This window comes from Protopterus annectens, chromosome 4.part0 (assembly GCF_019279795.1).
Source record: "Protopterus annectens isolate FY-2018-M chromosome 4.part0, PAN1.0, whole genome shotgun sequence".
NCBI classification, from domain to species: domain Eukaryota; kingdom Metazoa; phylum Chordata; order Ceratodontiformes; family Protopteridae; genus Protopterus; species Protopterus annectens.
This window is the reverse complement of record NC_056733.1, coordinates 1,098,123,731-1,098,139,548: the sequence shown is the minus strand read 5'-3', so window position 1 is coordinate 1,098,139,548 and position 15,818 is coordinate 1,098,123,731. Positions and strand designations below refer to the sequence as shown.

The 15,818-nt window shown below is 38.7% G+C and overlaps 1 protein-coding gene across 1 annotated transcript in view; it reads right to left on the bottom strand.

Annotated features, from left to right (window-relative positions):
- LOC122800418 (protocadherin gamma-C5-like) overlaps positions 1-15,249 on the bottom strand; it is a 35,792-nt gene extending 20,543 nt beyond the window's left edge. The window contains exon 1 of the mRNA XM_044069865.1: positions 12,796-15,249. Within this exon, the coding sequence (XP_043925800.1) occupies positions 12,796-15,249 (2,454 nt within the window). The remainder of the gene's footprint in view (positions 1-12,795) is intronic.
- Positions 15,250-15,818: the final 569 nt, after the last annotated feature.

Sequence of the window (15,818 nt, the reverse complement as noted above, 5' to 3'; positions counted from 1 at the left end):
GAGATAGGAAATTCACCCCGGGGATCACTTCTGTGGCTCTGCTTGACAGTGGCACAGGAAGATAATTTTCTTGGGTGGCGAAAGCCAGGGTACCTTTGTCTAGGCTTATATAGGCCCTAGGGCCAATAGCCTAGTACCTACTTATGAACCTATGAACCACATAACTGTGGTGTTGTCCATCTTTATCAGTAGTTGTCCTGGATGAAGTAAGTCCTTGAAGGCTGTCAGAGCATTCTGAACAGCTAGCATTTCTTTCTGGTTGATATGCAGATGCATTTGGTTTGGGCTCCATTTGCCCTGAATGCATCACCCTGCCAGGTGGGCCCCCCAAGCATAGTCTGATGCGTCTGTAGTTAGGGTTTGGGTGGCAGGGGGTAGAGTTAATGACAGTCCCTTGTTTTGGTGACATGTCTCTGCCCACCAAAGAAACTCCTGTTGTAGGCAGGGAATGAGAGGGATCATAGTTTCCAGGCTGTGACAATGTTGACTCCATAAACTTTTTAGGTACCATTGAAGTTTCCTCATATGCAGTCTCCCATATGGAATTAGTAGAATGCAGGATGCCATGAACCCCAAGGCCTTCAGAATTTGTCTTGCAGATAACTGTTTTTTTATTGCAATTTGTTTGAAGTATGTTGTCAATTGCAGTTGTTTGTCTGGCATGAGGTAAGCCATCGGGGCAGCTGCATTCTAGCTTGTTCCCAGAAATGTAATTATTTGAGAGGTTACCAGTTGTGATTTCTTTTCATTTATGGTGTACCCTAGGCATGCTAGGAGCCTTTTTACAAACGCCAGATGTTGAAGAAGAGTGTCCTTGTCCTCTGCCTGAATGAGACAATTGTCCAGATAAGGATAAATTTGAATGTTTCTTTGTCTGCAGAATGCAATTACTGGTGCCAGGCACTTTGTAAAGACCCTGGGCACAGTAGATAAGCCAAAGGGAAGTGCAGAGAATTCGTAATACAAAAAAACCTGCTTTGAAGCAGAGGTATCTCCTGCAAGATTTCCTTATTGAGATATGCAGGTATGCCTCTTTCAAGTCTAGAGTTACTAACCAAGCATTATTGCCTAGCATAGGCAGTAGCTGTTGTAAAGTCAGCATTTTGAATTTTGGAATGTCCAGGAACGTGTTCAGAATCAATAAGTCCAGTATTGGACAGTATTGTCTTTTCTGGGTACTAGGAAAAGTCTTGAATAAAATCCTTGTCCTTTTTCTTTTTCTGGTACCGGTTGAATAGCCTCCATATCCATGAGGGACATGACTTGTTTCTGGGCCTCTGACCACTGGTTTTGTGGCAGATCCGGCCATCTGTTTGGAATGCGCAAAGAATGGAAAAGAAATCTGTACCCCTGGGATACTAAGTTTAACACCCACTTGTCCTGGGTAATTAACTGCCAGTTTTGAACATGAAGTGCTAGTTTTCCCCCCAAGGGGGGCTGCCAAAAGATAAGTGCTTGGAGATGGTAGAGGAAAGTCATTGAGACTGCTTACTTTAGGGTTATGCTTTGTTACCTCCAGATTTGGAGGTGGAGGCACACCATTGCTTTGACCTGTAAGATCCCTGTGATTGATATCTGGAGCCTTTTGAGCACCTGGGTTTGCCCTGAGTGGCTCTGTTGGACACAGGAAAGGACCAATTTTTAGTAGGCCAGTGCCTACTGAACCTGGGTGGCTGCAGTTGCAAAAAATCTTTTACAGTTTGCATAGATTTAGCTTTGTCTTCCATTTTCTTTAAAACCTTTTCTGCCTTATTACCAGAGTATCATGCTGTAAAGGGGCTTCCAACAATTTAGCTTTAACATGATCAGGCAGATTTTGCTCCTTGAGCCAGGCATGCCTTCTTATCAGAGATCCAGTAACGGTGGCCCTACAAGAGGCCTACAAGGAATCAAAACCACATTGCAATGTATGCTTTCCAACATGTTCTGCTGCATGCAATAAATCCTGTAACTCTTTATTTTCCACACAATCAGAAATCAACATCATTTTCTATTTCAGTAAGCCCATAACATGCTGTTGATATTTAAGCATCTGAAACTGGCAGTTTAAAGCCCTGATTGCCAAGGTTGCAGACGTATACACCTTCTTACCCCATCTATCCAGCGCCATGGAATCTCTATCAGAAGGGGTAGGATTTTTGGCTGTAGAAGCCTTAACACCCTTGGAACCCTGAGAAATAGTCTCGGTATCAGCAGCAGGATTTTTGAAAAGAAATTTGTGGGAGTCAGGAACCCTGTAATATCTGTCTGGCTTACTAGGAGCCGGAGGCAAGGAATCAGGAGCCATGCTTCATGTTTGATTCCGAGAACACATCATCTACAATGTCTAATACAGGAGGTATTGCCAAAGGCCTATGCTGAGGTAGAAGGAAATCCCTAAGCCTCTTTTTTGATTCAGAAAAGTCCTGACTCTCCCAATGAAAATGTTCCCTTAAAGTATGCAAAGTTTCTCCAAAAGAGTAATCCTCAGGAAGAGATGCAGATGGGATGGATTCCTCTGTGTCAGAATCCTCATAAGGTGGAATAGAAAATTCCTGATCAGAAGAAGAATCAGAAGAAATGGAAACCTGATCTGAAGATTCATAATCAGTGCCTTGCCTAGGCCTCTTAGCAGGGGGTGGGGGGTTGGGAACCCCTGATCAAGGTAATTAAATCCTCAGTCATTTTGATCATTTGTTTTTTAGGTATAGGGGCCTGAGCACGTGGCTCATGCATCGGTTTTCTAGACATAGAAGTTGTTTTTGACCTTGTTTTTATTGATGGCATCAGTTTAATATAAAAATGTTGAGGCTTGAAAACACCCTCAGAAGCCGGAGCCTGCTCAGCGGCTCCGGAACCATCCAAGCGAGAGACATCCACGGGTTCAATACTTTGAGAATCTCGCGGCATACCGGACTCTGAATGGGTCTCGGTAGAGGCCTGCGACTCAAAAGTAGCGGGTATGAGGGGCTGCGAAAGTGCCTCACTGAGTACCGGCGAACCGGCAACTGGCTTAGGAGAAGCTTCGTCGTCGGTTTTGGACCTCGACGGTCTGTCTCTGTCTTTTTCCTTGCAATTTTTGTGAACTCCGGTAGTCGGGTTGCTAACCAACGACATTTCAGGGTACTTAAATCTTGAACCAAAATATTTAGAAGCAAAAATATACCGACGCTTAATAGTGCGTTGGTTAAATTTAGCACAAAACTGACAGCAAGGCACGTTGTGGTCAGGGCCTAAGCAAGGAATACAGTATAAATGAAAATCCTTATGAGGTATTTGCTTCCCACAAGTAATGCAATTATTAACTTTTACTGACATTGGTAAGGAGCAAGAAAAGTTTCAACGGGTACTTAGCTTTAGTTTGAAGACTTCGGTTCTGAAACTCAAAAACGAAAATTTCAGGTGTCGGCCGACCGGCACTTGCGAACTGCTTCTTCTTCGGGCACCGCGTGGCAAGAAAGACTGATATAATGGCGTCAGCTGCATGTTTTATACCCCTGATGACCTGACGTCATGGAAGAAAGGACGGCAACCAACGCAGGACCCAAGACTTTGTTATTCAGTCCGTCTGAGGGCAACCTGCCAGCAGATTACCCAAATGTAATGACTGCAACAGCGAAACACGAAGAACATCTGATTCTTTCTATAATTATAACCTGACAGACATCTAATCTTACATGTATAACTGTGTATGACAAAGTGCTTGGCATGGTTATTCATAAGTTACAGAATGCCCCTCATTCTGATATACAGAATTGTCCCTTATTCTTCTGTATAAAAGTAAATTAAAATATACTTACAAGTCAAGCATTCAGTGCTCTTACAGTGCTGTAACTTAAGCCCATTTACTATGCCTGTTCTACTCACATAACTTTCTCAGACCTTGACACAAAAAGGACAACTCATACAACTTCTTAACTTGTCTGTGGCAGCATGGTAAAACCTTAGCTAAGAATGCACTCTATATCCACATTACAGTATGGCCTATCACTGTCTGTGCTCCACTCCAAATCCAACACCTGCTTCAACTGACAAAAAAAGTCAGTCTGTGTTCTTAACAGACCCACAAACTTGTCATTGTGACTTGTTGAAAAAGTTTAATTGGCTTCTGGTTCAAACTAGGCCCTTTCTCCTCCTTAGCACTCTTGGTCCTGCTTTTTAAGCTTATTAAGTTTCAATATTACACCCCTCAAAAATCTTAGTCCCTAGCAAAGAAAAAATCTTATTGTCTTATGGATAATCCGAATCAAATAACTGCATTAAAAAGACCTCACTTTGGTCTGGCAGTATGGGAAACAACATTCGCAAAAGTCAGTTATACCACCCAAGAATCACCAAACAAATGTGATCAAAAATAAACAAAGTTAGAAGAGCTTCAAATCAAAACTGAAGGAGCACCTATTTTAATTTAGTGAATATACCTGAATCAGACATAAGATATAAAAGGACAAACTTGCTGTGCAAATGGTACTGTCATACAACTTAGGAAAAGATTTCCATGACAGACATAATGACCTCGTATCTTTTAAAGTAAATTCTTTGTATCTAGGCAAATACCTTCACTTAACAAGACTGCATGAATATATTTTCATGACAGTGCAGTTGCTACCTTGTACAGAATTGTTCCTGCCACTGACTCACATGTATTATGCTTGATTTTCTTGTTGCTAAGGACAAGACTGAATCAATAATGTAGTCCAACTGTATTCAAGGAACGGGCTGTGGACCTTGACACACAGTCCCGAACTGGTTGTGGACCTTGAGACACAGTCCTTGCGACAAGTAGACATTCATTGGTGGGATAGTTGTATTTTCACATATAAAACTTCCTCCCTTAGGTCACAAACACTCCTGCAGATGGAACAGCCCTAGATACTCTGCATGTTGTAGAACATATTCTAGATACGTGCTGTGCCACCTGCATTGACATTCATCATAGAACATATTCTAGATACGTGCTGTGCCACCTGCATTGACATTCATCATAGAACATAATCTAGATACGTGCTGTGCCACCTGCATTGACATTCATCATAGAACATATTCTAGATACGTGCTGTGCCACCTGCATTGACATTCATCACTCTTAGCAGTTCTAACTGCATACATTAACCTTGTTTGAAGTGAATGCATGCGGCTTTCTCTTCATATTTCAAGTCTTATTTACTTATTTATTTGTTTATTTGCATGTTTGCAGACTCTCTGTCCTGAAAGACTGTGCCATTAACATTCTATAACAGGACCTTAATATACTCTTCAGTCTCACTTCTCAGCCTCTGGACTAAAATCTAATGACATCTACATCTTTCTTGCTTGAAGTTTGACTTTTAACCATGAAAAGGATGGAGTACTTCATTGCATTCCTTCATGTTGCTGCACAGATAAGTTCTGCTGTCTGCTAAAACCTGTGAATATACATGCCTAATTATGCAACAGCCATATGTTATCTTTCAGTTCAGCCTTTATCATAAGCCATCCAACAGTATGTAGTACTTTAAATTCTGATCTGTGTCTGAACTATTCTTCTGTTTAGTTCCAGAATGAAGTGAGTTACCATACTACACAATCTGATTCAGTTCTGGAACTGTGTGCAATTAAACAAGATTGCAGGACAACAGCCCAGACCTTTCTTGAAAAGGTTTCAAGGTTCACAGACTCATCTTTCAAGCCTTCAACTCAGTGTTTTCCAAGAAATTTAACTTTCATAATCTCATGCGGACATTTAGTATTTATGTAAATGTCATACTTCTGAACCTCTTAGTACAAGAAATATCAACAAAGCCAAAAATAATGAGGGGACAAGGGCCCAAAAATAGGGGCAGATTTTAAATATCGCTCTTATAAACTTAGAAATTTACTAAAAGAACCATTTTCTTTTGCCAGGAGGCATTTCTGAAGGATATAAAGTCTGAAACTCAAATGTCTGTCATTATTTAGTGACATCAACCCAAACTGATTTGCCCAAAAAACTAAAAGTTTATGAGGAGCAGACCAAAAATATGAGGCAAAAAATCTGGAAAGTTTGCAAATATCTGAACAGTTGTGAGGTATGGTAAATGTAATTTTTTTAAAGGAAATTATTGACTGATTAGTACTGATTGTAAGGAGAAGTATATATGATAATCTTGAAAGCTGTCATATAATCTAATTCTCATTTTTTTTACTAATTTTTATTTATACTTTTATGTTTTCTACTCTGGTGTTAACCTACCCAACAGATGATTCAAGGCACACACTTTAAAGAAGAACTAGAACAGACGTCCTATACAGAAGGCAGAGAACAGCTTTATGTAACTATAAAAAGCACAGTATTATGCCCAGTTTAAAAATATTTCATTCACAGAGAGACAAGCACTTTTAGAAATGAACTTGTTAATCCAGTAGAATTAATTCTGGATTCTGAAAATTATAGTGCTGACATCATAGTTAAACCTGGAGTGGTTTGAAAAGATAAATACTAAACTTTTCAGTATTTTATTTATTTAAATGTGTTAACTGGGGTAGTAGACTGCTCCAAATTGACCTATTTCAGCCACAGCACAGGGATACAGAATAAACATAATTACTCTTATAGTAGCTTGCAGCCTGGGAATACAAACTTATTTTACAATTGTATATACTGTATATTTTATTAATGCAGATGTACAAAGCTGAGTATGTGTGCAACACTGTTATGTCAATTAGAAAACAATACATCTATATATATATATATATATATATATATATATATATATATAGAGAGAGAGAGAGAGAGGAAGAGCGACACACACACACACACACACACACACACACACACACACACACACACACACACACACACACTTTAAGGCAGTGATTTCCTATTGTTTTGCTTATTTATTCAAAGTTATTCATGTAGGTCTTAATGCTTTCCTAACAGTTATTCATATTCAAAAACAATGTTATTCTATTATGTAATCTTTTTTTTCCGTGTTGTCATAACTTGCACTGTAGTTTTTTAACATCCATGAATGTTACTGCTGATGCTATGACTGCCTACATGGACTGGGTCATGGCTGAAACATGTCTATGGAGCAGTTTGCCAACCCAGTTAACAAGAGAAACAACAAAACAAAACAGATTAGAACACAATCAATTACAATAGAATAGAATAAACAGATTATAGTGATGGCATTGGAAAAGAGACACAGAAGGGAGAGCTGCAAAAAACAAACACCTTGTTTTGAGTAGTGAGTTAGCATAAGTACAGTATGCATATCAGTTACTATGCAGTACAATAAACAGCTATACAAATCTCTAGGGATTATATTGTGTAGTTAATCACTGTGGCCAGAAATTACAAACATGTTTTTTGTTTATCTTACCTTAATGCCTAACAATAAATTAATAACTCTGCACCACTTCAAGTAGTCATTACTTATTTGCCTTTTGCCCTAACTCAAAATACCCTGAAGGGGGCAAGCAATCTGATGTGATTTTTTAAAATGACTTCCTTTTTCCATAATTCAATCCAAGTTCTCAGAATATTGGAATTATCTCACTCTCTTTCTTTTATGCAAAATCTTGTTTCCATTTACTTAGAACGGCAGAACTCAGAATTACTATTAACTTTGAGAATCTCTTGGTAAAGTGTCTGAAATGTTCTTCCAGTGACATTCTCCAGTGTGTGTGTGCTTTTTGTCATTTTTTAAACACAATATAATAAGCAATAAATTCTTCGGCTGTAAAGAAGTGTTTAAATTAGATTTTTGAAAGTGAATGAGTGACTTAACTCCTCAAGTCAGACTGCTTCTGTCATTATCAGGTTTCTTCACTTGGAAATTACAAAGTAAAAGAGTTGTGAAATTTCCAATCACTTACAAAGGCAGTTATTAATGATGGTACATGGTAAAAGAAATGTAAATTTCAGCAAAGTCAAAAGGATGTTGACCCCAATGGATGAGGCAGAAAAGAGAGCTAAAACTACCTTGCTATATGGGTTTTTCTTGGCCAAAACATTAAAGGACAAATACACCCTAAACACAAAATTTCCTTTCCCCAGTGTATATTCCATCCTTACAAAATGACTCCTTTACTTTGATATATTAAAAAACATGACTAAGCAGTTTCATTTCTATCCTAGTTGGCATCCTCACTACACATTATGTTGGTGCTGAATAAAAGCTAATGATACTTTCTTTAGGAATTTTCTCCCTTGATCTTGCATCATTTTTCCTAAGGAAACACACATAAATGCAGTTACCTGTAGCTCTTTTTTATTTCATACCCACTGAGGTCATAAATGCATTCATGTTCAAAATTCTCAACTCTTTGACTTAGCGTTGTCATATAAAACTGCATTTCTCCTTCCCTCGGGCCAGAGGTCTATAAAGCTTTTTCTGTTTTAAAAGTAAATAAACATAACTACTGACAGCACTTTCATTAGTTAACTGGGCTTTGGAAATATGACACTCTGGCTAACTCAGGGAAGAAAAACAGGACCTGAATCTCAAAAAAGTTCACATCTGAAAAGGTGATGTTATCTCAGTTATTTCTCTATCTTTTTGCAAGAACTTTTTATAGATGATGTGACACACATATGAAACAAGTATGTAAGAGTCATTGCAAAAAAAAAAAAATTTTTACCGAGAATTCCTAAGAGAGACAGCATTTCTCACTACTTTCTTTCTTTGTGAATAGGAGTGTCGTCTGACAAAACAGATTATGGCAAATTAATATCATCATGTGTGGGACACTGCATTATGGGCAAAAAGTTGGTATTCAAAAAAGCAACGTGTACACCCCAATAATTATTCAGGGTTAGAAAAATATGAAATTATTAATAACTAGTTATTCTGCTGTTGACAGGTTTTGATTGTACATGTAGTGGTCCTTTTAAGATTTATTTATTTTATTTTACATTTGTTGACCGGGATAGTCCGACTGGATACATGTCCATTTTTAGCAGAGGCCTGGGGAGAAAAGCTCAAGTCATACAGATCAACATCCCACAAAATAGTAAAGCATGTTTTAAAAAATATTTCAGTATAGCCCTCATGAAGGGACTAGAAAGAGTTACAGTGCATCATTGCTTAAAAACTAGTAGGTTACAACAAACAGTTATGAGCAATAGAAATGCATATAGTAATGTTTTTAATTTGAAAATAATTAAGGAGTTAGTCAGGGTTGGAACAAGGACAAAGTCAGTATGTTGTAAAATACCGTTTGAGATGTTTTTTGAAATGATTTAGAGATGGTTCAAGAGTAAGGGTAGCTGGAAGTGTGAATTCCAAATTTTATCAACAAAGCTGGCAAACAGGGAGTCTCTAGCTGCGGTGTTAGCTTTGAGTGTTTGGACTAACAGTTTGTTGGATGAGCGTAACGGCTTGGAGTTATTACACAAATTTATGTTTTTAAGTGTGGAAGTATTTTCAGGATGGTTCAGAATTTTGTGCGTTACTATGAGCTGATTGAACTGAGGTAAGTTGGATAATTCTAGCCACCCTAGGGGATGAAGGTTCTGACAGTGGTGTGTCCTATATGTGGAGCTGGTGACAAATCTGGCAATATGGTTGTAGTAGCATGAGAGTTTGCTAAGTTCAGATTTGTTCAAGTTAGAGAGTATAGGGGAAGCATATAGAAGGGTAGAGAGTAGATGAGAGCAAGCGATGGCAGTTCTAGCTAACGGGGTTAGAAACGGTTTATTTTTATATTGTGAGCCAAGCTTCTTATTAATGGTTTTGATACTTTGATTTACATGCATATCAAATTTGATGTTATTATCTACTTAGTATGGGCATCTGGGGAAATAATGGTGCCATTACTGGATGTTATGGAAAGCGAAAGAGGGGATGGACCTAGTAGTGGAGGTGAAGAGTAGTAGTTTAGTTTTGTTAGGATTCAAGAGCAGATAGTGATTAGAGAGCCAATTTTCAACTGTGCTGAATGTATTCTGGGATAAGGTTTGCAGGTCTGATGGGGAGGAGGCTGTACAGATCAGAGTGGAATTAGCTTATTGGATGCAGGTTGCTTCTGGGATGACAGTGTGAAGTTTGTTGATAAAGACTGAAAAAAGAAGGGGGGCTAAAATAGAGCCCTGTGGGACTTCAAGGGTAAGAGGTAATAGGGTGGATAGTTTATCCTGCCATAGTACAGCCTGTTGTCTACCACTCAGATATGATTGCAACCACTGAATAGCATGGTTGTCCAGTGAAATGGTTTTCAGAGAGTGGATGAGTAGTTGGTAGTTGACCATATCAAAGGCCTTTGAGAGGTCGAGAAAGAGGGCTGAGGATAGCTTATGATTATTCTGGCTATGGTTTATGACATGAGTGAAGGAAAGGAGGGTGGAGGTGGTGCTGTGATGTGGCCTAAAGCCATGCCGAGAGTTTACCAGCAGATTGTTCTGAATTAGATAGTCCATAAGTTGTTTATGGATGCACTTTTCCATTATTTTGGCTAGTGGTGAAAGAATGGCAATGGGTCTATGACTGGACAGTTCCATTGAACTACCACCTTCATGGAGTGGAATAACATGGGATATTTTCCAGATGGAGAGGAAAGTAGCATCAGTTACGGTCCTATTGATCAAGATGGAAATGGGGAATGCTATGGAGTCTACAGCTTTTTGTAAGTACTCTGCAGGGAGGTCTGCAGATAGGGTGGTTGGCTTTAACTTTTTTGATTAGGGATTGGATAAGTGTGGTAGAGACAGGTTGGAAGTTAAAGGAGAGATGAGTGGCAGGTGTGATATCGATATGATAAGATATGATAGGTGAGATTACATAAGGGCCAAGGAGAGAAATTCCTAAAGAAAGCATCATAAGATTTCATTCAGAGCCAACCTAGCTTACCATTTGTAAGGTGAATAGAACAGGATGTCACAGAGGAGAAGAAAAACTTAAGTCATGCTGTTTTCTAATGTGTCAATGTAAGTATCATTTTGTAGAAATAAGTATACTTTTGTATATAGCAATTTAAGGATCATTTTGTAGGGAGGAAAATATGCACCAGGAAAATAAAATGTTGTGCATATGACAAAGTTGCTCATTAACCACTTTTTAACTAGACAATGATATTTCAGAACTTTTTGCCAACTCTTGTTGTTAAATATAGAAATAAATGGGAAGAATAAAGAATGGAATGTAAGTTTGTGGTTACAATGGCAATACCTGATGGGGAGCACTGGTGAGTGCAATTTCCAGACCATGCTTTTGAAAAGATAGTAGTCAGTTCGGAAGTATACAATAAGATGGCATTTGGTATGGTGTGTGTGTGTGTGTGTGTGTGTGTGTATATGTATACCTGTGCACATGCCCACATGTGTAAATGTGTGAAAGATTTTTTATTTTGACAAAGGGAGATGAGCATGTTGTCTGCTGGAGTATATCAAGGGAGGTTATAGCAGAAAAAGTGACTGGTGCAATCCTCACCATGGCATTATGAATGAGCAGGTATGGAATTCCTACATATCATTCAAAATATTTCAGAAACTTGCTGGTTACACCTGTTTGTGGGTGGCTAAACTAGTTTCTCTCTCGTTCAGTTTCATGGTAGTTTTATACAGTGTGGTTGCCATTGTGCAGTAACAACAATATGAGTGGAAGATGGTGCAGTGAAGATTTTATTCAGACTCCAGGTGATGATAAATTTAACACCTTCTCATTTACTCTTATTTGGTATATTCTGGATTTAGAGTTTCACTGTCATTTCTCTGTTATGTGCTGCATCTCAATGTTTCTGTTTTTGGTGCAAGAGGATTTCATGATCTTACAAAGACCGGTGAAAATTGTGACTTAGAAGGAATATGGCTGACCAGCAGCAGATGGAAATGTACATTGTAATTTGGATTGCACATCCGCAATGACTTCTATCAGACACATAGCCATTTTAAGCTGTGTGTACACAATCTATGTATACTACATTATGAGAAATTAACATTTTCAAAATGAACTTACTTTGTAATTATATAAAATAGAAAAAATATATAATGCATTAAATGTGATATACAATGTGTTTAATTTCAGTAATGGGGTCTTATCACACAGTACCATCTTATCAGAAGTTGTGCCAAACTTATGGCCACCGGTGCAGAAGATGTGAATGGCTGGAGGGATAATAAACAATTGAATCCTGGCTTGACTGGAATAGCCTTCCTTGAAAAAGGAAATACTGTCTAAGGGTGGATACTGTGAAGGCATAAATCCTCAAAAGACTCAGTTACATTGTATTTCCAATGAATTAAGCATAATACAGGTAAAGATATAGTATGAAAAAATGACTGGCTTAACACCCATTCAGTATTGTCATATTTGTTAATTTGTAGTGAAACTGATACCTATATTATTTAATAGACCTAAATGCATACATTTCAAAAGATGCTTAGTGTAACAGCCACAGAATTTTAATATACCTCTGAAATACATTAGTATTAGTCTAAAGAACTCTCTTTGTAAAGGTTCGACTGTATGGGATACTTGTCTCCCTCTTTGATTGTTTATTTACTTGTCTGTTTGGTTTTATTGAGCAGGATCATCCAAAAGGACAGGTCACGTTTTCGGAGGTCTGACGAGGGGAAAAAACCCCAGCTACATACAATTTACAATACACAGCAACAGTACAGAAAATGTTTGTGTGTGTGTATATATATATACACACACACACACACACACACACACACACACACACACACACACATACAAAACCCATGAAAGACGGTTTTAATGCTCTTCAATTTTATATAAGTAGAGCTATTTATCCTAAGGAACAGAGATTACTTTTTAAACTATAAATCATTATACTGAAAAACATTTGTACTGCATGTGGACAGAGAATAAAGTTTGTTTGTAAATCACTTACCATGTTAGCAGAATCGGTAGGATTACTTGTACTTGAAGAGAAGGTATCCGCATTAGTGGTAGGTTTGAGAAAAAGAAACTCTTCCCCATCTACCACTGGAGGTAAACATGATCTTGATTGTCCTGGCTGGGATATCATCCCACTTGGACGCACCTCTACATATTTCAAAGGGCCATCAGAATTCAGTTGTACCCTCAGGCTTCCAGCACAGTAGTCATATGGATACTTAGTATCCAAGTTCTGCTCTGTGTAGCAACAGCAAAGATCTGCAGAACATAACGTGTCACCTTTTCTCTTTCTCAGACAGTTAACAGCAAGAGCTGCAAAAGTTAGAAATAAAACAAACGAACTTACTATCAACGATATTATGAGATACAACGTTAAATTTGACGAACTAGAGGAAACAACAGGGATATCCTTATAGCCCGAAAATCCTTCTGAGTTATCTTCCAAAAATAGAAGCAGAGTAACAGAAGTAGAAAGGGCTGGCTTCCCACTGTCTTTCACCTCAACAACGACATTTTTTGTTGACTCTCCTGAATCCTGTAAGACCTTAGCTGTGCGGATTTCTCCTGTATAGGGTGCTATAAGGAACTCATCAACATCTTGAGATGGTTGAAGCTTGTATGAGAGCCATGCGTTATAACCCCTGTCTTCATCAATCCCTACTATCTTGGTCACTAAGTAACCCACTTGTGCAGAACGAGGAATTGTTTGCTGGATTGTACTGCCCTGTACCGCTTTGGGATAAACAATTTGTGGAGCATTGTCATTTTGGTCAATGATGAATATGTCAACCGTCACATTGGTTCTCAGTGGAGGACTACCCATGTCCTCAGCCTGGATTTGTAGTTGAAAATAGTGGACTTCCTCATAATTAAAGGAACGAGCACTATAGAGTGAGCCATTTTCGGGGTTGATGTAAAAATATGAGGAAACGGGTAGCTCTCCAATTTTTTGGTTTCTGATTGAATAAGAAAGCTTTGAGTTTTTGCCATCGTCGGGGTCAGAAGCAATCACGGAACAAAGAAATAATCCTGGATGATTGTTTTCCTGTACGTGGGTGGTATATGAAGACTGTGAAAAACGAGGTGAATTGTCATTTACATCAGAAATATTAATAGAAATCATTCGTTGGGCGGATAAAGGAGGAGACCCCAAATCAGTAGCCTTTACCGTAATATTATATTGAGGATTGGCCTCACGGTCCAGAAAATCCTGTGTTATCAGTGTGTAGTGATCTTCAAGGGATGGCACAAGTTTGAACGGAATGTCAGGTGGTATCTGAAGATGGACACGCCCATTTTCTCCATAATCATTATCACTAACACTGATTAAAGCAACAACAGTGCCTGGAAGAGCATCTTCCTTTATGGAGTTGGCTAAAGAGTTTAAGATCACTTCGGGGGCGTTGTCATTTACATCAATAATTTCTACATTGACAGTACAATATTCTTCCGCAGTTGGTGTACCCCGGTCTTTTGCCTTTACTTGAATAGTATACTGTCCAACGTCTTCAAAATCCAAGACATCACTTGTCCTGATCTCTCCTGTGTGAGGGTCTATACTAAAGACTTGATTAACGTTACCCGAAATGCGACCCCTTCTAAATGAATACTCTATTTCTCCATTGACACCTTCATCTGGATCTGTGGCTTTCAGTTGGATCACAACAGTTCCTATTGGAGAGTTTTCTTTAAGTCTCACATTATAAGACGATTGATTAAATTTAGGTGCATTATCGTTAAAATCAAATACTATAACTGTAATATTTACTGTACCCGATAGCGCAGGATTTCCACCATCTACAGCTGTTAAGATTAAATGATGCACCGACTGCTGTTCCCTGTCCAGAGCTTTCTGCAACACGATCTCCGGTACTTTAATACCATCATCAGAGGTTTTCACTCTCAGAACAAAATATTCACTTGGTGTAAGCCAATAGTTTGATAAAGAATTCACCCCGATGTCAGGATCTTGCGCCCCTTCTAATTCATAACGGGCGCCCACCATGGTTGCTCCCTCCATGATTTCCATTGCGAAATGCTCAGCAGGAAATCGTGGCGGATTGTCATTTATGTCCAGTATCTCTACTTTCACACTATGTACTTCCAATGGGTTTTCCAGTATCAGCTGAAGATGTAGGAAGCACGAAGAACGGTGAGTGCATAGCTCTTCTCTGTCTGTTTTGTCTGCAACAATTAGAATACCATCTTTTGAGTTTATGCTGAAATGGTCCTTCTTCGACTTGGAAACGATCCTTGGGTTTCGACCAGAAATACTCTGCAACTGTAATCCCAGATCTTTAGCTACATTCCCGACTACAGAGCCGCGATTTAATTCTTCGGAAATTATGTAATGTATCTGTCCACTAATTCTGTCCAAAATACATAATGTAAAATACAAGGCCACTGCGTAATTTGCAATCAACTGCCCTAACCCTTTGCATTCCATGGCACAACCTAATCAGATTACACAACGTTTTCTCGATCCTGTTGTCTGTATCAGTGGATCCTGTTTCCTTTGTTTAACACACTGCCAACGCTGCTGCACTTTCCTTTCAGAAATTTATGAAACTAAAAAAAAGACTAACCTACTATGTGAAGCTAACATGTAGTTTGGCCAGTCCAGGAATTAGATATTAACATCCTCAGAAAGCTTTTTTTTTGTTAAGGAAAGGGAAGTAGATGTTTTTTAGTGGTGGATGGCGCCACACAGCTTCAGCCAATGAAATTGCACTGTTATGCTGGTGATTTAATGATGGTGCTGGAAATAACCGACGTTTAACTTCACAATTTATACAATAAAATGTGAACGTCCTCTCAGTGCTCCTTAATTTCAGTCAGTCTTTTCATGTTTGCAGGTGCTTAAAAATTAAGGCGGCAGGAAAGGGAAAAAAGCACAGCCGGCTTTAGGCACTTGTGAACCCTGCGGTTGCTGCTCCGCCCCATCCTGAGGTGGTAGAACTCACAGCAAGTTATCTTATTGTGATCTTTTTAATAGTTTGTCAAACCAATAAAAGC